General features: G+C 46.7%; 1 protein-coding gene across 1 annotated transcript; it reads left to right on the top strand.

Annotated features, from left to right (window-relative positions):
• Window positions 1-14,242: 14,242 nt before the first annotated feature.
• On the top strand, window positions 14,243-15,826 carry klf17 (Kruppel like factor 17; the record flags this gene model as incomplete). Its single annotated transcript, XM_084458323.1, has 3 exons — window positions 14,243-14,329; window positions 14,502-15,504; window positions 15,651-15,826. The coding sequence occupies 3 exons, from the start codon at window positions 14,243-14,245 to the stop codon at window positions 15,824-15,826; spliced, it is 1,266 nt and encodes a 421-aa protein (XP_084314449.1).
• Window positions 15,827-26,361: the final 10,535 nt, after the last annotated feature.

Genomic DNA, 26,361 nt, shown 5'->3' with positions numbered 1-26,361 from the left:
TATTGCCCATATTTGGCAGAGCCCCTGTTCTTGCCAGGGAAAACACAGCTTGTTAAATGCTTATCCAGAGGCTGTGAACATTGACCTTCGCCCTCTTTATCGGGGCCATAGACCCTGTCGGCCCTTAATGGGATAATTGACTGTTGGTTTTTCTCTTCATGTGGTCGTGCAGCGATGGTATCGCGGCGCCAGTGCTGCCGGACCCGTGTGGAAACATCATGGCGATCTGTACCCTGTGCTGCTTCACTGCTGTTGGGAAGATTGTGTGTGTGGTCCACTCTGGGAAATGTTTTTGGTGTGTGTGGGTGGGTGGGTGGGTGTATATGTGTGTGTAGGCCTATAGATATATGTATATATATATATGCGTGTGTGTGTGTGTGTATAAAAAATGTGTTGGTGTTAGTTGGTTCTTTAGGTTGTTCTGCAGGGTGTCCAAGTTCTGCCATAATGCTGTCACATCTCATTTCATGACCACTACGGACATCGGTGGAGCTATGGGTCAGGTCTACACCAGATGACCTGCTAGCTATGGGTCAGGTCTACACCAGATGACCTGCGAGCTATGGGTCAGGTCTACACCAGATGACCTGGTAGCTATGGGTCAGGTCTACACCAGATGACCTGCTAGCTATGGGTCAGGTCTACACCAGATGACCTGCTAGCACACAGACCGCTGAAGCGAGAGCAACATGAATCGACACGTGTGAATGAATCACCAACGTCTAGGAACACAAAACAAGAACCTGTGTCAAAATAAAGATACGTAATGTTTTCCGAGCTCCCACAAGTCAACAGATCAGATAAATGTTCTACAGCTTAAGCCTACAGGCGGTGGTTGGCCTGGTTGGTGTCTAGGTTTATCCAATGCCCTCTGTGACGCCTCTCTCCTCTATGGACGGCAGAACACCGTGTCTTTAGAAGACTACACCCCGATCGAATGATACTAGCTTGTTCAGAATGGAAGTAGTAAGCTTGTTCTGGGCCTGCAGTGGGGGAATGAACTGCCCAGATTATGTTCTTCTTCACTTGTTTTAGAACGGAGTTGCACTTGTGAGTTCTGGCGAGTAGTAGTACCCTGATTACCTACGTTAAATGCAATTATTAGAAGTCGAGTTTGAGTAAAATGACTGTAATGTAAGCCAGGATTTGACTCCTGTATCTGGCAGGATAGACAGGCAGACAGACAGGCAGGCATGGCAGACAGATACACAGACAGACAGGTCAGCAGACAGGCAGGTAGGCAGACAGGCAGAAAGACAGACAGACAAACACTCCTGTCTGATGAGCTGATTGCACTGAGGTCTGATGCATTCCCCTGTCATCTCTGCGTTTGTTTGTCCGGCTGCTCTTAGCTGTGGTTGGACAGCCACGGGGCTGCGAGGCTGCTTATCTGAGAAGCGCTCCGTTCACATCCTGTCAGACCTGACCCCTACCTGCTCCGGGGCCTGTCTTCTGCGGGGATGTGGTGGTGAGTTAATCTAGACGTTATGTAGCTAGCATGTTCCTGACAACCTGATAGCATAAACAGGAATTCCAGTCCTGTTCAGACTTATTGCAACGCTAATTATTTTCTGTAGGAGTAATCATTTTCTTCTCTTATTTGTTGAAGCGGTTTGTTTTGTTATTACGTAGTAGGATTTGTTTTCTCGTGACCCTGAAGCAACACTGCAACACATGAGTCGACACGTTGTGATATGTCAACGGTGTATTCTAGACCTGGTGTGGAGAACATCCCGTTACATACTTGGAAAGCCCTATTCAAGAGAATTAATCCGATAAGCACAAATCTTTTAATACAAACGGTGTAGCACAGTTTTGGAATAAAGGCATGATGTGCAGTATTTTTAGTTAGCCAAGTTCTCTGTGCTGTAGCTGGTGGCGTGGACGCTCTGGGGGGTGGGGGGGGTGGACGCTCCGGGGGGGGGGGGGGGAGGACGCTCCGGGGGGGGGGGTAACTGAGTATCCAGGGCCCTAATAGGGAGGGGGCCCTTGAAAATCCTGGAATTTGTTAGGATTGACAGGGCTGCTGAGCCTCACGCATTGAGCGAGGGGGGTGGGGGGGGCTTATGACCAGGTGAAAAAAACTCAGGGGGGGGGGGGGGCACAGAGATTGTTAATGTATAGAGCCCAGAATTTAGTGGAACGCCCCTGGCTGGTGGCACTATGTACCAAACACAAACACAAACTGAGTTTTACATAGAACACCCATCTTCCTCTCTTTGGAACCGGGTCTTCCACAGAACACGAAGCAGGCCGACCAACCTGTCAGCCCACGCTGACCACGGCAGGACGCCTAGCAGTGGAGTGACGGTGCGTCTACTGCGAGCGATCGCCACAGCAATCGCGGGTCCACAGAGCGGGCAGGTGGAGATAGCGCCAACGGAAGTACCAGAGGGTCAGGTGTGATAAGCGGTCGGGAGGGACACCCCCCCCCCACCCCCTCCAATAGACTCAGATGCCCTCTCCTTCTCAGAATGGTGGACGCCAAAAAAGTTGTCTGCAGCAGCTGGTAGCACGAGACCAAGGTTAGTCCTGATAAACTGTGACTGAGCCTAATGTTATTAGCATTGTGTTATCTCACTATAGTGTTTGAGGAGTGCGTTTATCTTGGTTTAACATATTACCCTAATGAAACTAACAAGCTGCTCATCCACATTTTCGAGGGTACTGACTGATCGTCAAAGTTCTCACAAAGCTGTGATGTAGGGGATGAGGGAGATGGAAACTGTGACCCAGAAACGCTCTCTGGTCTCTGGTAAAAACCAAAAATACCACAACAAAGCACATCTAAACTACCTAAATACCACAGCTAAAATGCCTCAACTTCCTAAGACACCAATGCTACATTGTCTTATGTTAATTCTCAGTTGTGTCTGCCGACTGCAAACAACGGAGTAAATCATGTTCTTCACATTTAAAAAAATGGAAAACATTGGTGTGCGTGGTAGACCTAGGAGTGCATACCGTTCGCACCTCTGGGCCAGTTTGAGAGCTTCACAGTAGAGAAGACTGTTATATCACAAGCCCATCAATTATCCTTCGGAGTTTCTTCAGAGTTTTTAGCCTTAGGCCTACATCACTGTGCCCCTGGAGATCCGATCCTCTCCCCCACCACAGGTGACGTGACTTGAGGGTGTGAGAATGAGCGAGGGAGTGTTTTATGGAGCGGCAGATAATGACAGAGACTCTCTTCTTGAGACTGGACCCTGGAGACTGTGGCTGCGTTCCGAATCGCATACTACCCTACTATATAGTATGCCAAAACAGGATGTAGTATGTCCCAATACATAGTATGCCACATGCAGTATGGCAAAAATACCAGGATGTCCTACTACATCCGGTCGTATTTTGCAGTATGCAAGGTAGCAGGCTTTTCTGGCTATTCTGACCCACAATCCTGTGCGCAGCGGAAATGTGCGTCACATGTGCGAGTCGTGACAGCTGTAGACGATTGTTGCGTTATGGACAGCGACGGATGTGGGCAAATTTCAAGGTGCAATGTTATGACAAGGTAGTATGTCCCAATTGGATGCCTACTGCTTGCAAAGTATGTACTTTCTAAGGGCAGCTGTAGTAGGTACTGGTAGTAAGAAGTAGAAGTATGCGATTCGGAACGCAGCCTGTTCCCCATTCCAACCAGGGCATCCATTAAGCGGCACTAACGAGACAATCCACCGCTCGCGTAAACCGCGTTGGACAAGTCGCCAGTTTACCCAGCGAGAACACACGCAGGACGTAGAACACGGAACATACATACAGTGGATGCGCCATTTTGTTGTATTATGTGTGTAAACATGTCGATGAGATAGATCATTAATGACAGGCGCTAAAGGCATAGAGTTGTTCTTTTGATAGACTACAGTATAAATATCCATTGATCAATGTTACCGAAAAGAGAATGACAAACATCTAGGGAAATCAATCGTTTTACGATATGTTTTAGCTGGAACATCAGTTACATAAATCATGTGTAAGAAGCAAGCTGCCAGCAGTAATTTCTGGTTTTGTGTTTGAGTAGGCGGAGTTTGGCGTGTGATACTGAAGCGCCAAGCACTTGCACTTTCCGAACGGCCTGGAGGCGCCCAGGGCGTTCAAATCTCATAATCGCTTAAATAACCGCCTCATCTGCTTGTCAGCCAGTAAAAAGGCAGAAGATTGAGTGCAGACGGAGTGAGGACAGAGATCTTAGGTAATAACATTATCTTGCCTCAGCAAAAAGCAGCCATGCCGGCGCAGGCCTCAAACACCACACATGAGAGGGCACATGATTTAGAAACAGCCAAATAATAGGTGAGAAGATTCCAGCTCTTTCATTTGCATGTCACTACAGTGTAACACTCAACCAGCCAAGTCTATTTTCTCTTCTCTTTCTGGAGGTGCAGTGGATAATGGTGACGCGCGACCTAGCCCTCGTATTAGCCGGCACGTTGCTAGCTATTGATACACAGCAGAAGTGTGTGTGTGTGTGTGTGTGTGTGTGTGTGTGTGTGTGTGTGTGTGTGTGTGCTCTTCACTGATAAGCAACTTACCATTCTACAAATTCACTTGTTGTCAACTGTCACTCTGCTCTGGTGGGATGAGTCATCTGCATTCCAGGGGAGCACAGAGTGCATGATTCCCTCTGTGCGTGTGTGTGTGTGTGTGTGTGTGTGTACTGTACTTGTCAGCGCCTCACACGTCAGGACTTTCACATGCTCTCTCCATCCCTCCCTCTCTCACTCGCTCTGTCATAACCAAAACAAACACACACTAAGCCAATGACACACACACACACACACACACACACACACAGGTTGTGGACCCAGGGTTTTTATATCTAAAAACATGTTAGGAGAATGCACTATCGACGAGTTCCTATTGAAACTACTATTGAGTTTGGGCATTGGGTTTTAGGCTTGTTTTACAGAGACAAACGTAACAGACTGAGCGATTTGAATCTGTGTGAGGCTGCTGCTGATACGAGGAGTGCAGTAGAAGTGTGTGTTGTGAAGGTCATTATTCAATCCGTCGCAGATAACGGAAAGCCGCCGAATAGATTTTTTTTATGAAACAGAGGCCTCTCCAACTTTTCACCCTTTCCATGACGGCTACACAGCCATGCCTGCGTGCACGTGTGTACACACACACACACACACACACACACACACACACACACACACACACACACACACACACACACACACACACACACACACACTCTTATCAGTGTTATCAACAGAAAAGAACACAAAAAAACTAGTATCAAAACCAATTGTGATTTGAATAGCCCTCTCAACAGTTGAATGGACTCCCACTCTGAGAGATTCTCACAGATAATAGAAGCCAGTATAACACAAGATAGAGCCGGCCGGCCAATCGGACGTGTGAGAGTGCGGTGTCCGTACGAGGGCCTGCCTTTGTCCCTGCGCCACTCACCATGACAATAGCGTGCTTCCTGATATCCCAGGATGCACCACCGCCGGGTTTCAGGCGGACGCGCATTAAATTAGCGAGGTGTTTGTTGTCAGTTTTCTGAGGGCGAGGGGATTCGAGAGCACTTGGCTGCGCCGCCATCGCTCGGAGGCTCTTTGTCATCGTCGAGAGGCTGGGGACGCCGGGCAGTGCAGGCCGCGGGCGCAGGGGACGGGGCTCGGCCGCGCCGATAGGGGAACGGTTAGTTTTCAGCGTCCTCGTAAACGGTTTGGCGTCCGTGGAAGCGGAGGAGTGGACCAGCTGAAGCCCTGGTGACATTCGTGTCTGTGGTACCTGTTCCTCCAGGTCTAGGGGGGGGGGGGGGGTGGCATCTACCCGGGTTACCGTGGCAACCATAGGGATTAACTACAGGGCGCATACCTGTTCCACCTGCTTTTCTCCTGGGAGTTCTGCCGCTGCGCTCTGATTGGTCGATCCCAGATGTACTGTCAATAGGCAGGGAAAGGCTTTCATCTTAACAACAGAACAGGGACAGAACAGGTCGGAAGCACGTTTATTATATTTGAAGACTGACGGCCTGTCAAAAAAGGCCTGTCTGACTGTACGCCCAGCACAGTTAAGTGTTTTGCCAAATAGAAATATCTTCACATGATCAGAACCGTCGACATGAAGCTGCGATATTCACGTGACGGTTAGGTCCTCTTATGACTTCCTACTTGATTTGATGTTGTTTTGTCGTATCATGCTATTGTAATCAGGGCGGCATTGAAAAAGCTTGCTCTCAATTGACTCCCCTGAATAAAGTTTTCAAATCAATAGGAGTGGTTAAATGTTAATTGTATGAATGTGATTTTGTAAAATGTATACATGTGATTGTATATTGTTTCTATATAGTTCTATAGTGTTATTGGTGTGATTTTAGATTGTTTCTATATAGTTCTATAGTGTTATTGGTGTGATTTTATATTGTTTCTATATAGTGTTATTGATGTGTTCTGTGTAACCAGAACACCCCTGTAACAGAGACCTGTGTCTCAGTGGGCTTCCCTGGACAGACAAAGGTACATGTAAAATAACAAAGCAACCTGGTTATCATTTTAAAACGGTTATTCAATACCGTCATTCGGTTACAAGTCATCTAGTATGGGAGAGCTTCACAGAACCTTATATTCCCGTGACCCGGCAGGCCTGCAGTCGTGTGTGCGAGCGCAGGGTGTTCTGTGAATAGACGCCCTCTATCACAACAAGCGGGCTGCCGGTGAGAGGAGCTGGTGAAAACAGACACCTGCGTCTCCGACCGTAACCTGAGGCCGAGCGGGGATGGTCGGGGCGCGCGACCTCGCCCCCCTCCGGGCGCCACAAACGATACGGCCCTCGCGCCAACGCCGCCGCTGCGCTCGGGGTCCGCTTTCCAGGCCGAAATATGCACCGTTTAGAACCGTTAAAAACTAGGAAAATAACAACATGCTAGAGCTCTCGATGACACTGGCGCACAATAGGGACACTTGTTAGTGCTTTGTCAGTTCCGTAATGCGTCTCATATACCTACTGTGTTGCGTTATGTAACAGGGAATCTAATGCTATTGTGTTAGTAGGCTACCCTAGCACTGTAAGATGGGTTACATGACTTTACTTAATTTACTTAATACTTAAATGTGAGGGAAACCGTTGCCTTTGTTAAATTAAGTAATAGAACTTATTTGTACTGAACTTATGACAGATAAGTTCAGTAAACTCATTAGAAATGTGTGTAAGAACAAAATTTAGAACAAACTCAGTCAAAATGGGTAATGTCTACAGACCACCAGAGATTAAGTCAGATGAACGTTGCACCCTACGGCCAAGCTGTCACACTTTGAGAAAACCCAATTGTAGCAATCAAGAGAGGTTCAACTTTGACGCCATGTCAGGTGAGGTACTTTGGTTTAAAATCCCTTATCTGTTCGCCTTTTGACACGGCTGGCAAACGGTCTTTGAAAAGGTGTCCGGGACGCGGCGGGGGCGAGCGAGACGCCAGAGGGTGACGTAGTCGCCCGCCGCGGCCAAACCTTCAACCTCTCTCATGATCTCACTCCGTCGTGAGAGCGCCTGAAAGAACCGAGGCTAGAGCACGCTTAGCTGGTTCTCAAAGGCCAGGACACACTCGAGCGCAGCGACACGCTAAACTCCCCGACTCTCTTCAAGCTGGCGAATTTGGAGTGTTTATTGACTTATTTACCTTCTATTAAGACGGTTGAATTAAGAGGAGATTCTTATTGGCGCATTCTTCTCTGTGGGAGCCAGACTGGAGATGACAGCACGTCTGCAGACCAGCTGAACAATGCCGGCTTGTTCGGATTGTGTCATCTCTACCTCCTAGAACGCAGGTGTTGCTTTATACGTGCAGCAGGGTTTCGCAGGTGGGGTTCGTAGTGGGCAGTTCACGCAGATCGCATCGCAGACACGAGCGGGCGGCGCAGCCAATGACAACGAAGCGGATCGGTGTCAGAGGAGCCCGAGGCCGAATGTTGTGCTTTTCAGAGCGTCGTGTCGTCGTGTCGGCATTGTGCCCCATGACTGGTGACTCATGTTACATGTCAAGTCGTGTCAAACTGCATTGTGCATTTTTATAAATGTCGGTACGCTGTACTGTGCCTACAAAGAACTAATCAAAAACGCTCTCACACATTCCAGCTGATGTTTCTTTAAGAGGCGGATCCCGTCGTTCTGTGTGGATGTGAAGGAACGTGACGGACGAGGCCGGCTTTGACACGACGGTTGAAAATGGCGACCGCCAGCGGTTGCGACGTAACGGCCGGCCACATCGCCAGGCGTGGTCGAACTCTGAGACGTTTTGGTGCGGGGTCAGACGGAGAGTTCCCCTGAGTTAGGGTGAGGGTGGCTGACCCAATCCCCTGGCCCCACTGTGGGTAGCGGCGGAATCTTATGAAAAGCCGGAAGACAGATAGGAGAGCAAATAATTGCTTTTCCCAGGTATCCCCCCATTGTTGGGCCTGAGGACGGGTGAGGAGAGCTGAAACGGGCCCCTCTTCAAGTGTCCTTTTGACCCCAGCGCACCGTAGACACTGAGAGACAGTCCTGTGTCCCCAGACAAGGGCCTCTCCAGAGCCGGCGAGGGCAATTACACCCAGGGACAAAGGGAGCCAGGTGGGGGATGAGTGACCGAAAACAGGAGCTGGTCCAGGGGCCACCAGGAGCCAGGGGCCACCAGGGGCATGGAGGAGGGGTGGGGGGGTTCCACCTGGAAACTATATGGACACTAAAGTTATGGAGATGGACTTCACTGAAGTAGTCGGGGGAAACAAGACCGTGATAGCTGACTGCTTAAGTCAGGTACACTTCACACACACACACACACACACACACACACACACACACACACACACACACACAACACACACACACACACACACACACACACACACACACACACACACACACACACACACACACCGTGTTGTCTTTCAGTCATGGAGTGAGCCAAGTGTATCCAGCTCCCCTGGCGGTTCGTCTTGACAATAGTAGACTGGCGCTGAGAGCTGCTAAGTAGCCGTGATCCTGATCTCATTAGCGGTGAGCTAATGGGTTCATTAGCGCTGAATGTGGCCGAGCCATTGACTCCCACACCGGGGAGCGGGGTGTGTGCGTGTTCAGGGGGGAGGGGGGGTCAAACCGCAAGGAGGGGGGGGGGGGTCACGACAGGGTTTACAGCTTCATTTACCGTAACACAGAACTGTGGGGCCTCCGGCGCCGTGGCGGCCCCTCGAGGACTCGGACGGGACGCTAATCGGCCGTCCGCTACGCTCTCTCAGGAAGAGCTGGGTTACTGACTGCCGACAGCCTCAGACGGCCGGTGTTCATGTTATTCTGTCCCCGTGATCCCGTGTTATTCTTATCCCAGGGGCCCAAAACATGCGCCCGCTCGCCCCGCCTCCTCGCTTGCCCCGCCCCCTCTGATACGGCGGTCTGAGGGTCCCCGCTCTTCGCCGCAGCGCTGCCTTTTCATGTCATGCAAAAGCGGCGTGTTTCTCCGAGACCGAGGCGGGGTTTCACCCCTCTCCCTCTCTCTCTCTATCTCTCTCTATCCCCCTCTCTCTCTAGCCCTCTCTCTCTCTCTCTCTAGCCCTCTCTCTCTCTCTATCTCTGTCTCTCTCTAGCCCTCTCTCTCTAGCCCTCTCTCTCTTTCTCTGTCTCTCTCTCTCTTTCTCTCTCTCTATATATCCCTCTCTCTCTTTCTGTCTCTCTCCCTCTCCCTCCGTCTCTCTCCCTCTCTCTCTCTCTCTGTCTGTGGGAGGGATGCTGGGTAATTGCTATTCTGGAGTCTCCAGATTAGATTGTAATTGATTCTCGGAGCGTCTCGGGTGAAAGTGCCGTTTGGACAGGAAGACTGGGGGGAGGGGCTATGAGAGAATGAGAAGAGAGGAGAACAGAGGAGAGGAGTAGAGAGAAGAAGAGAGGAGAAGAGAGGAGAGAAGGGGGAGCAGGAGGCTATGTGACAGACAACACATCACCATGATGAAAGGACTGACCGCCTCGCCACAAAATAAAACAGCACACAGAGTCACCGGCTGAACAATTGTGTCATGATCGGTGCTGCATTAGCATTCCTCCCTCTCCTCATCCAACTCTCAGAACTGGGAATCTGCATACTTAGTAAGACTGATGAGGGAAGTGTGTGTGTGCGTGTGTGTGTGTGTGTGTGTGTGTGTGTGTGTGTGTGTGCTGAGCAGTGACAAACGGAGAGTATCAGGGCTGAAATGGGTGAACAGTTTAATCATCACTCTAAGCTGGACTATGGGTACTGAACCATAGACGTGTGCTTTTTCAGTCAGGTCAACGTGGGTTAGATTATGCTGGCTAGTCTGTGGTTGTGGGGTGGATGGTGTGGTGTATTGGGTACTGGGTTTACTTCCAGACCTTTGATTGGTTGACATTCTGTCACATTTCTCTAGGGAACACCTGGGTTCTCTAGTGACCTCTTCAGATAGGAACCTGGGTTCTCTAGTGACCTCTCTAGCTAGGAACCTGGGTTCTCTAGTGACCTCTCCAGCTAGGAACCTGGGTTCTCTAGTGACCTCTCCAGATAGGAACCTGGGTTCTCTAGTGACCTCTCCAGATAGGAACCTGGGTTCTCTAGTGACCTCTCCAGATAGGAACCTAGGCTCTCTAGTGACCTCTCCAGATAGGAACCTGGGTTCTCTAGTGACCTCTCCAGATAGGAACCTGGGTTCTCTAGTGACCTCTCCAGATAGGAACCTGGGTTCTCTAGTGACCTCTCCAGATAGGAACCTGGGTTCTCTAGTGACCTCTCCAGATAGGAACCTGGGTTCTCTAGTGACCTCTCCAGATAGGAACCTAGGCTCTCTAGTGACCTCTCCAGATAGGAACCTGGGTTCTCTAGTGACCTCTCCAGATAGGAACCTGGGTTCTCTAGTGACCTCTCCAGATAGGAACCTAGGCTCTCTAGTGACCTCTCCAGATAGGAACCTGGGTTCTCTAGTGACCTCTCCAGATAGGAACCTGGGTTCTCTAGTGACCTCTCCAGATAGGAACCTAGGCTCTCTAGTGACCTCTCCAGATAGGAACCTGGGTTCTCTAGTGACCTCTCCAGCTAGGAACCTGGGTTCTCTAGTGACCTCTCCAGATAGGAACCTAGGCTCTCTAGTGACCTCTCCAGATAGGAACCTGGGTTCTCTAGTGACCTCTCCAGATAGGAACCTAGGCTCTCTAGTGACCTCTCCAGCTAAGAACTCACCCAATGTGTTCTCACTGTTACCCAATATTACTGCAAAGTTTGCTTCATGTATGTGGAGGAAAAATGACACGCATACAAAACACACACACACACACACACTCAAAACACACGCTTCCTTTCTCTAGCACAGTAACTTTACTGATGATGACTGGGATGTAGGCTAGTTGGTTACTGTAGACAAATGAACTTACAGTAAGTTGCTTTGGATGAAAGTATCTAAAGGATCTAATTGTAAATGACATAGCCTACAATCCATGTCGTTCATTGTGTCAATTCAAATTAAGCACATTAAAAACATTACACATAGGGTCTACACAGTCTAGAACTTTACACATAGGGTCTACAGTGTAGAACTTAAAGGTATTTTTGTTTGAGGTTTAGGATAGTCTATGAGAACTTTCTAGTTGCATTAATCATGATTATGCAAGGCGCATTGTGATGGGTTAATTTTAAACGTAGCAGCAAACAGATCATCAGGAAGAATGAGTTTGTATCATAATATGCTATTTTCTTGAATGTGTAATCAAACATAGGCAGGAAAACAGCGCATAGCTATGGCTCCCAAACTGTAATCTTCTTTAATTGTGTTTAGAAAACACAGAGGAGACTTCCTCTCTTTGAACACGGAGAGACACAAAGGGAGAAACGGCCCGGTGGCCATATCCTTTATCTCTCTCTCTCCCCCTGCTATCTGGTTTACATGTCTCGAGCTGATATGTGTTTGATTATACAAGACAGGAAATAGCTTTCTCCTCAGTGTCTTCCTTCCCCACAACCCTAGCCTCTTGTATGTTGAAGCTGGATTGCATATGGACTACCTACAAATCAAATGTGTGTTTGGGATTTCGAAATAAACATTAAAAATGTGTCTGGAACAAACTTCCAGAAAACTGCAGGTCTGCTGCAACTCTTGGTTCTTTTAAAACAAGCCTGAAGACTTTTCTTTTTGCCACTGCTTTCTAAGAGGAGCTATGTTTCTCAGTATACTGCACTGTAACTTTTATTCCTGTATTCTATTTGTCCTGCTTTTTGTTTAAATGTCTATAATGACTTGCTTTTTGTTTTAATGCTTTTAATTTGTCCTGCCTTTTGTTTTAAATGTCTATAATGTCTTGCTTTTTGTTTTAATGCTTTTAATGTCTCATGTAAAGCACCTTGAATTGCCCTGTGGCTGAAATGTGCTATATAAATAAACTTGCCTTGCCTTGTTTAAATAGTTCGTTTTGTAAAAAAAATAAATAATTAGTTTTGCTTGTTTGGCCGTTTTAATTGACTGTTGAGCCTATATGCCCTGAAATCCAGCCAGGCCTGCTGCCATGGGGAGGAACGTAGTGTCCCGGATGAGGCCAGTGTGAAACATGTGAGGCGAGGCAGGCGAACACGCAGAGTGAAAGTGGAGGAAGAGAGGGAACTTTTTCCTCAGGAAACTAACTCCATTTCCACTTGGCACCACACACACACCGGAATCTGATTTGCGTATAGGATGTTTAAAAATAACGGGCTATAAAGACGGAGACATTTTTTAGTAGGCCCAGAGCCATTCTCCATCAGGGCAGACTTCACTTCACCAGACCGCTGCGGAGAATAAGAAGATTTACACAGAAAAGGGGATTTGAGGTCCACTGGATCAGCTCCAAAAATAACTACTTTCTCCTATTCAGACATGGAAATAGGCACAAATTACCTGTACATTAAAAATATGGGGGATTATGGGGAATTTTGTAGCCTATAAATTATCTTTTTAAAAGCATTTTCTCAATTGAAACAAAGTGCTACAGATTTCCAACACAACCAGCCATTGTATAAATTTGAGTTCGGACATTTTCTATATTTGCTGATGTCCTAAAGATAGCCTACTAAATCGTAGCACCTGCAATTTGCATTATAATCAGGGAGGGAATGAGTGTGAATTATTGTAAATATAGTTAATGAGCTAACTGCTTTGTTTACAGCGAGATTAACTAGTTGTTTCGATGGTTGGAAGAAACGGCCCTCATTCACACTCGTGTAGCCCATGTTAAACAACTTAGGGTCACGCTGAGTTAATGATATTGCCACTTGAGATTACTTCTGGGCTGATGGTTGTTGTGCAGGCAGGCCGGTCTATTGGGGAGGCGAAACTAACCCGAGGTTGTACATCTCATTTGCGCAATGCTGCATATTTCAGCAATTTCTCCAATGAAGTAGACTACCTGCCTATCCTGCCTTACGAGTACAGTTATGCCTTGAACAGAAATTTGGCCAAATGAGTTTCCAGTGAGAAATAGGCCTAAACTTCTATTGTTTAGATTTTCAAACACACCCATATTTCCTTACGCTACAATTCGCCACATTTGGACGGCTATTTCCAGTGTCTTTATTGTAATAAAACTGATTCACAAAAGTTATCCCATAATGTTATTTTACATTCGATTATTGACCTAGGCCCTATTGATCCTGCAGAGGTCTAGAGTCGCCCCCTATGGCGACTCTAATGAAATGGTATCTGCATGATCATGCTTTCACAACTCTGAAATACACTAGGCTATGTGAACAGTTTGGAAATAACACAACTACGCTTTTCTCTCTTATAGTTTCAATGCGATATGCTATTAGGCTGGGTTTTAATACTTTCAGAGAAAAAAAACTTTTTTTTTTCATTAATTTTTCATCATGTTTTTTTTTCATTTTTTCATTCTTAAAATGTCAAATGTACCACCCTACTAATGTAGAATCTCTGCTCTTTTTTTATAGGCGATATATTTGTAAATGCATAGAACTTGACTGATCCATCGATTCTTGGCGAGTGATCGAAACGTGGCTCTGTGTTCTTACACCTCAACGTTCCACCTCAACGTTCCACCTCAACGTTCCCCCGTCATCAGGTGCGGATGAAGACACGCCCCCCGGCACCCAGAGCCGCACGAGCTCTTATAACCAGCCTCAGAGCGCATCCGTCCTGACTGTGGACTGGATGACACACAGACGGGACGCTCTCAACTACATGGCTATAACTTACAGTCTGAGCTAACCTTCACTGAATGTTAACATCCTCCAAGCTGCAAAAAAGGACCGTTTGACTAAAAAAAATCTGCAATGGCTCTCGCTGATGCGATCCTGCCGCCCATCGCCTCGTTTTCCAGCGACCGCTCTCTGGATGAGAGGCAGTCGGAGATCGTACATGTAAGTCGCTTGGTCTTTGCTTTGAACCTGAAAGAAAGTTGTTGCCTACCTTTGCAATTTGTGACTGATTGTGGTGTGATATTCAATTATCCAATTCCAACATTGTAATAATTCGTGGTGAACGTTGCCGCATTGCGAATACCAATGGCACTATTTCTTCTTTTTTTTGTAGCACTGGAAAGTTGCTGACTACGAGACCAGCGCAACAGGTGAGATGAAACCTCTCATCGAAGTTGCGTTCAGCATCGTGGAATCACCAATTAAGGATGAAGATGATATCGGAAAATTCTTGGATCTAGAGTTCATTCTGTCCAACACCGCTGGCACCGGGAGCGCGGGAGGCCACAGCGTGTCGTCTAACCAGCCGTGCTCCTACTCGTTACCGGAATCACCGGAGAGCTGCGGCAGCACCGTCCCGGACAGCGACGCCCCTCAACACACACCCAGCTACGGCGAGAGTAACTTTGGCACCAGCCCGGGACGTAGTCTGGTCGCGGAGCTGTTTGACGCGGTGACCGACTACACCGGCAAGCCTGTCACGGACAGACGGGAGTACACCGAACTGCGCGCGCTCAACGCGGCCCCTCCAGCCCGCTTACCGGGGCTCATGGGATATAAAATCAAGACTGAGGCCACGGAGCACTCGTGCATGATGGCGCGGGACTACCCGGGCCAGATGTACGATCAGAAACACGTCCACCGCTCCATGCACGCCGCCTTTGCGCACCACCAGCCGGGGTTCCCACCCCACGACCTGCAGCAGAGCGTGTCCCTGGACGGGGCGGCGCGCAAAGACTGCCACCTGGCTGACATGAACGCGCATCATCACCATTCCCAAATGGCGCAGCAGCAGCAGCAGCAGTACATGAACGCGTCCTATCCAGCTGCGCCACCGCAGTACGCGCATCATCACAGTGTGCCGCAGTTCCACGCGCAGTACGGTTTGTTCCGGGAGCCGCTGATGACGCACCACCACCCCGCCATGCAGGGCATGATCCTCACCCCGCCGTCGTCGCCGCTTCTGGAGTTTTACGCACCGGAGGACAGCAAGCCCAAACGGGGCCGTCGGTCCTGGGCCAGGAAACGCACGGCGACGCATGGCTGCGAGTTCCCCGGGTGCGGGAAGACGTACACCAAGAGCTCTCATCTCAAGGCCCACATGAGAACACATACAGGTATTTATAGCACTTTATCACTGACGTTATACCCGTTGCCAAATATCCTCCTTCAGGGACCATTCATATCATATATAGAAATTTGACGGCGTGAGAGTTTTTTCTTTTACGCAATGAAATCTAACCGCTTATTTTTTCGTTCACAGGTGAGAAACCGTACCACTGCAACTGGGAAGGCTGCGGGTGGAAGTTCGCGAGGTCCGACGAGCTGACGCGTCACTACAGGAAGCACACGGGCCACCGTCCGTTCCAGTGTCACCTGTGCGAGCGCGCTTTCTCCCGTTCCGACCATCTCGCCCTGCACATGAAGAGGCACATGTGAAACACAACAGACTCAGATCTGGAACTCAGACTTGTATTTTTGTAACGTGGAGTCGAAGATGACACTTTGTAAATGTTTGTACATATTATCATAATTTGTTTTTAAATTATGGTAGTGTGGTAGACTAGGCTTTGTAAGAGAAGGAGAGATTGTACAGCTCTGTCGTCAGTATAAATTATTGATTGTTGGTGACTTCTTCATGTTGTTAATGTGCCTTCTTACACAAACCACTATAGGTGGGCAGGACCCAGTATTTTTGTACATATGTAAAATACATTTTCTATAACTTTGAAACAACAGGTCAGGGTTTTTATCATATCTTATTTTCTGTGCTGTTGCAGTTCCTACAATGAGACGTTAGACTTGTTTTCTAGGATTTTTATTATTATTATTATTACAATAAAATGATTTACATTTCAACATATTTTCTCTGTATTTAATTGTTTGAAGGGTTGCTGCTTTTGGGCTCTTAAATCAGGTACTAAAGCCTTGCCTTTTAACGCTGACAAAGATTTTGTAAGGGTTGTTGAATCTTAGCCTACATGTAGATATACTTGCTAGATACTTGAATCGGAAACTATCCTTATAGCCAGTGACTCATGTCCAAATGTTGGCCGATATGCAAAAACATGTTATCTTAGGGACACAACCAAATTTATTTTTTGTACAACCACCAAGATGAAGTGTTAAGAGCTCTGTTTGAAATATTTTATGGAAATAAAATTTTATGAAAATAAAACAGTATTTTCCTTCTTTAATTACATATTTTATGTTTCACTCAATTGCTCTGAATTGGATCCGTACTTTAATAAGAAGCTGCAGTTGTTGGATGATGAATAAACATGCAGAGCTCTGCTGTATCCCACCCTGACCCACAGGCCGGCACCACTGAGGACATGGCGCCCTCTGCTGGTCATTCACTGCTATTCCAAGCATTATCTTGAGGCTATAACCTTTCGCATTTGCATTCAAGTCATTTAGCCAAATAATCTAAAGCGACTTACCTCGTGGGTTTGCAATGTTACAAAACTTGTCTCATGCACTAAATCTGTTGATTTTGCTAATAAGTTCCCCTGATTTAGTGCCTGGGTGGATCAAATACGTGATTTAGCCTATTTTTAATTTCTGAAGCCGGGTTTTACACCTCGGTTACATAAGTCCCTATAGAGGATGACACAATGGCAATACTGGTGATGGGAATATAAGTCTAAAATGCGATTTTATTCACCCTATTTTTGATGACTAGGTTAAAGCAAACCTTGTTTTAAATGCGTTTTAGGCCCTAATGATTGTTCAATAGTGAAACATGTAGTTATGTCACCTTACCACACGAGGGCAGCAGTACACCATGTATCCTACCTGAACTCAACATACTGGATCTTGCCACAGATATTTTTTGAGACTAGACTTACACACGTTTCCCACCTGTATTTTAACTGTACTTTCTACATCATTGTAAATTGTTCTTTAATTACCTGCCTGTATAAATGTTGATAATGGTTGTTTTTGTTTTTTATTGTTTTTTTATTCACAAACACACACACACACACACACACACACACACACGATACACATACATTGGAACTAATAAGGGAAGTGCATATGTATGTAAATTGGTCCCCAAAGAAGCTCCTTAAAGCTTATGGTAGGAGGCCATGACAGAGACGCACAGAAGGGATGTGGCCCACATATAGATTGATTGATACATATAGTACATTACACCTCATTCATACTACAGATATTGATCCCAGATCACTTTACAAATACAAATATGCTTGACTTATTTCTTGAGGTTCTTCTTTTAAAATGCATCCTTGTAACAACCAATAAGCCAAATGAAAGAAACGACCTGTTTGTAATAGTCTTAACTGCCAACAGGGCCGTGCCCAAGTTTTTGGGGGCATATGCTCAAAATAAAAAAGGGCACATTATAATATTGTAGGTGCCACCAAACAAAGGCTTATGATTGGCTTACGTTTTAGTAGACTAACATACATGTAAGACACGACTCAGTCTTGGCAATGGAACGACAGACAGGAAACAGCGGGGTCATCAATGAACGAGTTGCAGGTGCACGGAAAGCAACATTACCTGACAAAATGAGAAACATTACCTGACAAAATGACTTATTTTGTTGGATACACAGTGTTCTCTGTCTTAGTTGCCATGCACTCTCTGAAAATCTTGCGAGAACACAATAGCCAACTCAACATATGACCTTCAGACAGCCAAAACACTTCAGGGTTCATCCAAAAAAGAAAAAATCCAAATCTAAACTTTCGCTGAACTGCAGGACAATGAAACACAACATGAACCCCCCCCCCCCTCCTAAGAAATGCAGGTCAACCAGGGGAGTCCATGACATTACAGAGGCACAGTCAGGCAGTGAAGATGAGGGGGGGCTTTTCTTTGCAGGAGAAGTGTGTTCAAAAGGAACCAGTGAGGTGAAAGGACTGTTGTACTTGAATGGAGAAAATACTTTTCAAATCGGACACCAGGGCAGCGGTCACAGCGATTCCAAACAGCACTTTCTCCATCAAAACACACGGGACAAAACAGCCGCCCGGCAACCCGCTATATCCACCTGGAAATCACAGACTGGGTGTTAAAGTACCCAGATAGCAAGCGGATCTGGGCCATATAAAGGCCAGATCTGGCCCTTGTGGCTTAGTTCCGGCCCATATATGGCCCAGGATCATTACACATCCGCTTGCTATCTGGGTATGCTTTAAAGGGAAGCTGAGCATGAAAGAGAGTACGACAAAACAGCATGTATGTTGTCCAGCAGGAGGACGTCAAAGCCCAGAACCACGCAGTATTTTTGGGTTTAGGGAAACCAACGGACCCTGACAAGATTGGTAAATGGTAAATGGACGGCACTTATATAGCGCTTTTCCACCTTAGCGGCACTCAAAGCGCTTTACAATGGCCTCTCATTCACCCATTCACACACATACTAATGGCGGTAGCTGCCATGCAAGGTGCTAACCTGCTCATTGGGAGCAATTTGGGGTTAGGTGTCTTGCTCAAGGACACTTCGACATGTGGACAGTCGGAGCTGGGATTCGAACCACTGACCCTTCGATCTTTGAACGACCCGCTCTACCCACTGAGGTACGGGCGCCGTCCCATATGTTCTGTCACTCCCCCACCAGGGGGAGACAAGGTGCAAGCAGAGCTGAAACGCATGGAGGACGCAGGGGTGATGTCTAAGGTAGCCCAACCCACACCATGGTGTGCAGGCATGGTCGTGGTACCCAAGGAACAGTCCACGAGGCAGGGCTGAGAGAGAGAGAGAGATGGAGAGAGAGATGGAGAGAGAGAGAGAGACGGAAAGAGAGAGGGAGAGAGAGATAGAGAGAGAGGGAGAGAGATAGAGATAGAGAGAGAGAGCCTACAACCTACACACAGACCTATTGAAGGTGTTACTTCTGGGTTTTTTGCACTGTCAAGTCTGTCTCTTCTGCTTCCTGGTTGTTAACTCAAAGACACAGGCTCAGATAATCAGTACCTAATGAATACCTGTTTGCTATGCAATACTGTTAAATCTATCCCCTTAGATCTGAGTATACAATACTGTTAAATCTATCCCCTTAGATCTGAGTATACAATACTGTTAAATCTATCCCCTTAGATCTGAGTATACAATACTGCTAAATCTATCCCCTTAGATCTGAGTATACAATACTGTTAAATGTATCCCCTCAGGTCTGAGTATACAATACTGTTAAATCTATCCCCTTAGATCTGAGTATACAATACTGTTAAATCTATCCCCTTAGATCTGAGTATACAATACTGTTAAAGCATACCTCAGTGCTTTATTTTACAATTTTTTGTTAATCTTTATCAAGGGTGTGAATAAAAAGGAGTCTATTTTAGCATAGGCATTTAGAACTACAAGGATGTCCAGTAGTCCTATAGACTATATAGTATCCTGGTGAACTGGTAAATCACGTAGTAGACATTTCCCAGAAGATGTTACCCTCTGGAAGGGGCCCCCTTCCACTTCCTGGCACCCATATAAGTCAAAGGTCAGCTCCGCCCCTTGGACCACGCACATGCAAACACACACATGTGAATCCAAACACACTCACTCACCTACAACACACATTCTTCCACAAACCAACACACAGACACACACACACACACACACACACACACACACACACACACACACACACACACACACACACGCCGGGGACCACTGTTGGCTAATCTTCTAACTGGATTAGTGGAGGGAGGCCTTGACCCACTAAGGACCAGCAACTCTTCTGGTTTTTGTGATTGGGAACCAGAGATGTGAGTGACAGGTGCAGACTTAAACAACACCACCACTTCTTCGATAATTAATTTTTATACCTTTTATTTTATTGATCTTCATCAAGGGTTGAATAAAAATGGAGTGATTTGACATTTTAACTAAAGCACCTCGACTTTGTCCAGTGTGCCTAAAGAACATTCAATAACTAAGTAAGTAAATTGTATTCATATAGTTCCTTTCAGGGGTCTCACAAAGTGTTTCACAATACATAAATAAGCAATAAAAACAATGTCAAAAAGCACAAAAACACAAAAAAGGACAACGAAACACAAAGAGTCTCTAGCTGACTTTTAAGAGTCAGGTTCTACTAGACTAGAGTTTAGGTTCTACTAGACTAGAGTTTAGGTTCTACTAGACTAGTCAGGTTCTACTAGACTAGAGTTTAGGTTCTACTGAGTCACAGAGAGAGAGAGAAAGAGAGCTACAGAGATACATGGAGACAAGAGATATACAGTGAGAGACAGACACAGAGAGAGAGACACCCACAGAGACATACGCAAAGACGGCATTGGGTAGCCCAGACACACACACACACACACACACACACACACACACACACACACACACACACACACACACACACACACACACACACACACACACAGAGACATTATCCATCCAATTACTTTATCCATTGTTTAGATAGTAGGTACCGAAATGAGTTATTGCCTAATTTGCATACCTAAACTTTTTGGAGAGAGAGAAAGTGTAATACAAAAAACATTTCTCTTGATGTGAAGATTAAACTGTTAAAAATTAATGAGGATATCTTTAAAGGAAAAAAAAAAAAGTGTCTCCTCTTAATTACAGAAGATACCGTACGCTGTTGTCTCTCTCTGTATCTTTATTCAGGAGGACCAAGCATGGCTCTCGATGCTTTACAGTTACATTTGTCAAGTATTTTTCCATCACCCCCCCCCCCCCCCCCCAAACTGTGCGAGTGAACCTGGCCACCACGCTGCGCACTAGCGCCTAGAGTCACTCACTGCTTCCTCTCCGTCCGTCTGGATGCAAGGTAACGGCTCTCAGAGCCAGGGCATGCATTACTGTTCCTCTCTCATCATCACCATCCCCTACTGTTGTGAATGCAAGAGAGTTCTCTCTCGGTCGCCTCATCTCTGAATTCCATGGACCCCTATTAGCCTACCTACACCTGACTCCACAGACGTTTTGGCCGTAAGTCATTAATTAATCTCATGAACCCATCATCTCAGTCGTAAAACCATGTCATTACACATGCACGTCACCCAGACACGCGCATGCAGAGAGCTGTTTTGTGACGATTGACCGCAGAGTAATTGCAGAGTAATTGCAGAGTCAGACAAAGGATCTGCGCTCGCACGAGCTCAGTCAGCGCACGTGCGCACGCACCGATAGCGCCTCCGCACCTGCGCGCGCGTCCGTCACATGCGATCATTCCCATCCCTGTGCTTTACAACTGCAGCCAATCCCTTCCATATAATCATTTAGATTAACTTGCATTTGACGGTTAGATGTTCTATACCTCCCACAATACAGAGCATAACGAATATTTATTTACAGGTTAATAGTGTAATGTCATTGAATTGGAAACTGATACGTCTTCCATGTCCCAGCAATATGATGGTGGTGGTGTGAGATTACTTTACCGAGATACAACCATCACACAGGTTGTGGCTTCCAGTCCACGCATGCATGTCGCAGCTGATCACCTCCTCGTGTTACGAGACCCCTCGACGGGGAGGAGGAGCCATGCATTGAGATGAGGCTTTAGTGAGGAGAGGTGGGGTCTGTTTTGAAGGAGGAGGAACGAGTTCAGCTGGGGGAAGGAGCTTGTGAGCAAGGTGATGCAATTTTCGTAAATTCCATATAGCCACAGACTGCGCCTGGCACGCGAAGTGATTCCCTAATCAAGACTACGTCATGGTAAGCGACATGCGCATCACGAAATCAACAGGTCTAATGATGAATTAAGTTTAGGCTACTTAGACTTTTAATAGAATGTTAATTGGCTGCAATAGAGGCCAAGTCAGAAGGTTATTATGCTGAGATATGTGTATGTATGGCAGATACTACTCACTCAACAACCTAGTTAGTTTTATTCATTAGTGATATTTATGTCCTAATAAAAGTTATACAAATAACATTTAACTCAACTTGAAACCAAGGCATTTGCCCTTTTGTAAATGTTTTGATTGATAGGCTACCACTGGAGTGTAGTCTATTATTCTCCAAGCGTTCTCCCTTCAATGAACAATTACTACTTTAACTTTCTCCATCACTTCCCATTTGCGTGATGATGCAGTTTCCTGATATAAATACACGATACATTGTCACGATCCATTTCCGCTCTAGAAACACGTGGCACTGTCGGTGGCTCTCCGTGTCGAGGTCGAGCACGCTGGCTGTCTGTCGGTGACAGAATAAGCGCTTCTCTTCAAGAGCTGCGTCAAAACCAGAAAAATCTGTGTCTCAACACTGCTAATTTAATAATAACACAACAGTACTACTTTGGCAGACAGCTTTAAACGGGCGTTACACTGACAACTTTAAAATAAAATTAAAAAAACAACAACAACTTAACATACGACAAAGCCTATAGATCAACAACAACACAACAACACATCCACATGTTTTTTTGGCTTGTGCTGTAACAGTAGACCCTAGGGTAACGCACAGCCACTCCAGTGCACCACACACAGGAATCAGGCTATGTCAATACTAGCTTTACATGCATGATCGCTGCCTTGCCCATCCCATACACACAGATGGGCCCCTCTCTCTCTATCTCTCCCTCTCTCCACCCCCCTCTCTCTCTCTCTCCCTCTATCTCTCCCTCTCTCTCTCTCTATCTATCTCTCTCTCTCTCTCTCACTCTCTCTCTCTCTCTCTCTCTCCCTCTCTTTCTCTCTCTCTCCCTCTCTCTTTCTCGCTCTCTCTCGCTCTCTATCTTTCTCTCGCTCTCTCTCTTTCTCTCTCGCTCTCTCTCTCTCCCTCTCTCTCTCTCTCCCTCCCCCTCTCTCTTTCTCTCTCTCTCTCGCTCTCTCTATCTTTCTCTCGCTCTCTCTCTCTCTCTCGCTCTCTCTCTCTCCCTCTCTCTCCCTCCCCCTCTCTCTTTCTCTCTCTCTCTCTATCTCTCCCTCTCTCTCCCTCCCCCTCTCTCTCTCTCTCTCTCTCCCTCCCCCTCTCTCTCTCCCTCTCCCTCTCTCTCTCTCTCTCTCTATCTCTCTCACACTCACACACACACACAATCCTGGTTCCTCACACGCCTCTTCTACGCCGGGGGAGAAAACGCTCCCGTGTTCTCATGAATGTCACCCATGACCTAAAAAGTAACAAATCTATCAATCTGGCGTTTCCAGTTTTCCGTCAGCTCGGCTCAGCTGCGGGTGCCGTGTGGTGAACCAGCCCCCAGAGGTCGATGTTATCTGCCTCGTCCATGGTTCAGGGATGTTGGCTTTTCCAAATTCTGATCTTCCCTGTACTTCCCAGCGCACGGCTGTCTCTGGACTGAGTGGCTGGGTGAAGACGTGAGAACGTCCTGCCTAGATGAGGAAGGGCAGGCTGGAGAGGACATGTGGAGCTGGGACACACTAGCCCATCTGTATGTCTCGGCTGACGGAACGATCTAAGTTCCAGCGTGTCCCCTGCTGTGCCCCAATAGTCCGTATCGGATGTCGAGAGCAGCCGGCTAGGAGGCTTTGAAGTGTTGACCGCGGCGTGAAGAGATTTCGACCTTGCTACACGATCTGATTTGACTGCTGCTTGTTAAGGCGCAAGCCGGCGACAAGGGGGTTGATCCCGTTTAACCCAGGGGTCTTTAACCTGCGGCTACGGAGACCACTTTAGCTCCTCTCCTGTGGCTCCCTGACTTTGACAACAATATGGAAATGAATAACTAAATAAATATAGGCTATTACTATTAAATACATGTATTACTAAAATAAGTAGTCATGCTGGCTTTCATTTTTTATCAGGTGTGATAATTGACAGCCAGGAGCGGCTGAAGTTAACTTGTGATAGACAGATGGTTCATCCAATCACCCGCTAAGTATTTTTGAAAGTGCCCGCCCTTTTCCAAACAGTTTCCAACGGAGAGTTCCCAGGTGGTTATGTGAAGCAAACCTTCTTGCGCGTCAGGTTACACAGCTGCAGACTGCTTAGAAATTCACCAGAATGCATGAAATGTAGCATTTGATGCTTAAGATCTCGGCTCTGGACCTCCTGACACCCACCTCCTCCCCAAGCGCCTCCCCCCTTAAGGCCCCCCCCTCCCATTGGGTGTTGTGTCTTGCTGATAACAAATCTAAGGGGAAACATTGCCTTCATTATAAGGCTCAAATATGTTTTGTGGCGCCAGTGAGATTTTGTATTAATTGTTTTTGGCCGAAAATGTCTCTTTTGCCAGTAAAGGTTGCTGACCCCTGTTTTAACGCATCATATTGAGATTGCTTCGTCATTCACCAGTGCTTCGTGAAGCGTCGGCCTCCTGGCTAATATATATTGTGAATAAATCGACGTCCGCCCCTCAATGCCGAGTGCGTTTTATCAGCGGTGTGTTTGGAGAAGGGGGGGTTGTGTTTGGTGAAGGGGGGGGGTTGTGTTTGGTGGAGCCGTCCCTGTTTGGCTGCAGCGTTGTGAAACCATGCCAACAACGATCTGTGGGGCAGATCTAAACAGCCCTGACTTTCCTGGTTGTCTTCTTTGACATCACAGCTCAATGTGAAGGCATGTTGGCACCTTGCTTGGCTCCCTGCGCGCTCTGAATGACTGGTTGGTATAACACCTAATGGCTGGTTCTCTTACTTCCGCCATGCCACACTGTCATTACTGCATGATCCACCCACCTGTTTATTATTAGTCATGCAAGGCATTCAAAACACACAGCTTGTTTGTATGTGTGGGGCGTGGCTACAGTGTGTACTGTGGTCATCATAGTGACATGGTTGTTATAGTTCACGTGCTACAACAAGGGGATTTCCACATTGGGGATTATTAAAGAATTATATTATCTATCCATCCATCCATCCATCCATCCATCCATCCATCCATCCATCCTTCCTTCCTTCCTTCCTTCCTTCCTTCCTTCCTTCCTTCCTTCCTTCCTTCCTTCCTTCCTTCCTTCCTTCCTTCCTTCCTTCCTTCCTTCCTTAATCTTGGTCTCAGTAATGTGTTAAAGGTGACATCTCTTCATACAAAGCAATCAAGTTGAATCATCAAAGTATCCAGGCTAGATCTTTATGGCTGGTGAAGTCACTCATGTAGAGTTGTCCTGGCCGGTCCACACTGCAGCGTTTACAAAATGGACAACACTCATAAAAATGAGCATGCACAGCACAGCACTCATTTTGTAAACAGGAGAACTCGACATGCTAAATCATGGCCTACTGTTTCTGGACACGCGCGGAGGAAACGCTACTGTTCACCAACCTCGCAGATTGAGCCTGGTTATTTCGTAGATCTATGAAGAGACAACTAAAATCTAGAGTACATGTACTAGTTGCTGCTTTGACCGGCTCTTCCTAAAAAAATATTTAAAGAAAAACTTAAAGCTCCTAAGGTAGCACATACCAGACTCCACAAATGAATGTGACCTGTTGGGATAGCGAAACCCCTCCTTATTATTACATGCCCAGTCGTGTTCAAATCAGAATATTATTAAAGCATATTTCAGCTCCCTGCCTAAAGAAGGCTTATAACACTGAACCAACCCGTGTCTTCATTTAGCCCGCACCAAACCTGGTAGTCTCACGTCGAATCATCGTCACAAGGGTCGGAGATGCACTTGTGAGTTCTGTACTAGTAGTACGCTTGACTACCTACGTTAAAAGCAATTATTGGAAGTCGTTTTGGATAACGGTGTCTGCTAAATGACTGTAATGTAATATAATATAATGTTATTATGTGCAAGCCTAGTCATTTATCAATACAGAAGTCTCCACTGAGAAGTGTTGTTAGTCACTGACTCCATGTCTGGGATCCCACTCTTGGCATTTGAGGTTAAACCCCACCTTGAATAATGAACAGTACCGCCGTTTGACCAGGTGTTCTCATGTGAAATGAGAGCATGACCATAGACTGCCCTACTGACATTCTGAAGACATTCCTCGGACAGAAATAGCCTGCTCACACCAAAACAACGTTTGGACGGACTTTTAAGAGTTTGTGTCCCCTGGACGCAGATTAGTCCAGGACTTAACTACAGTACAACTCCCAATGACTTCCTAGAAAT

The sequence above is a fragment of the Borostomias antarcticus genome (genome assembly GCF_949987555.1).
Source record: "Borostomias antarcticus genome assembly, chromosome: 24".
Classification (NCBI taxonomy): Eukaryota; Metazoa; Chordata; class Actinopteri; order Stomiiformes; family Stomiidae; genus Borostomias; species Borostomias antarcticus.
This window is presented reverse-complemented; position numbering and strand designations above follow the sequence as displayed.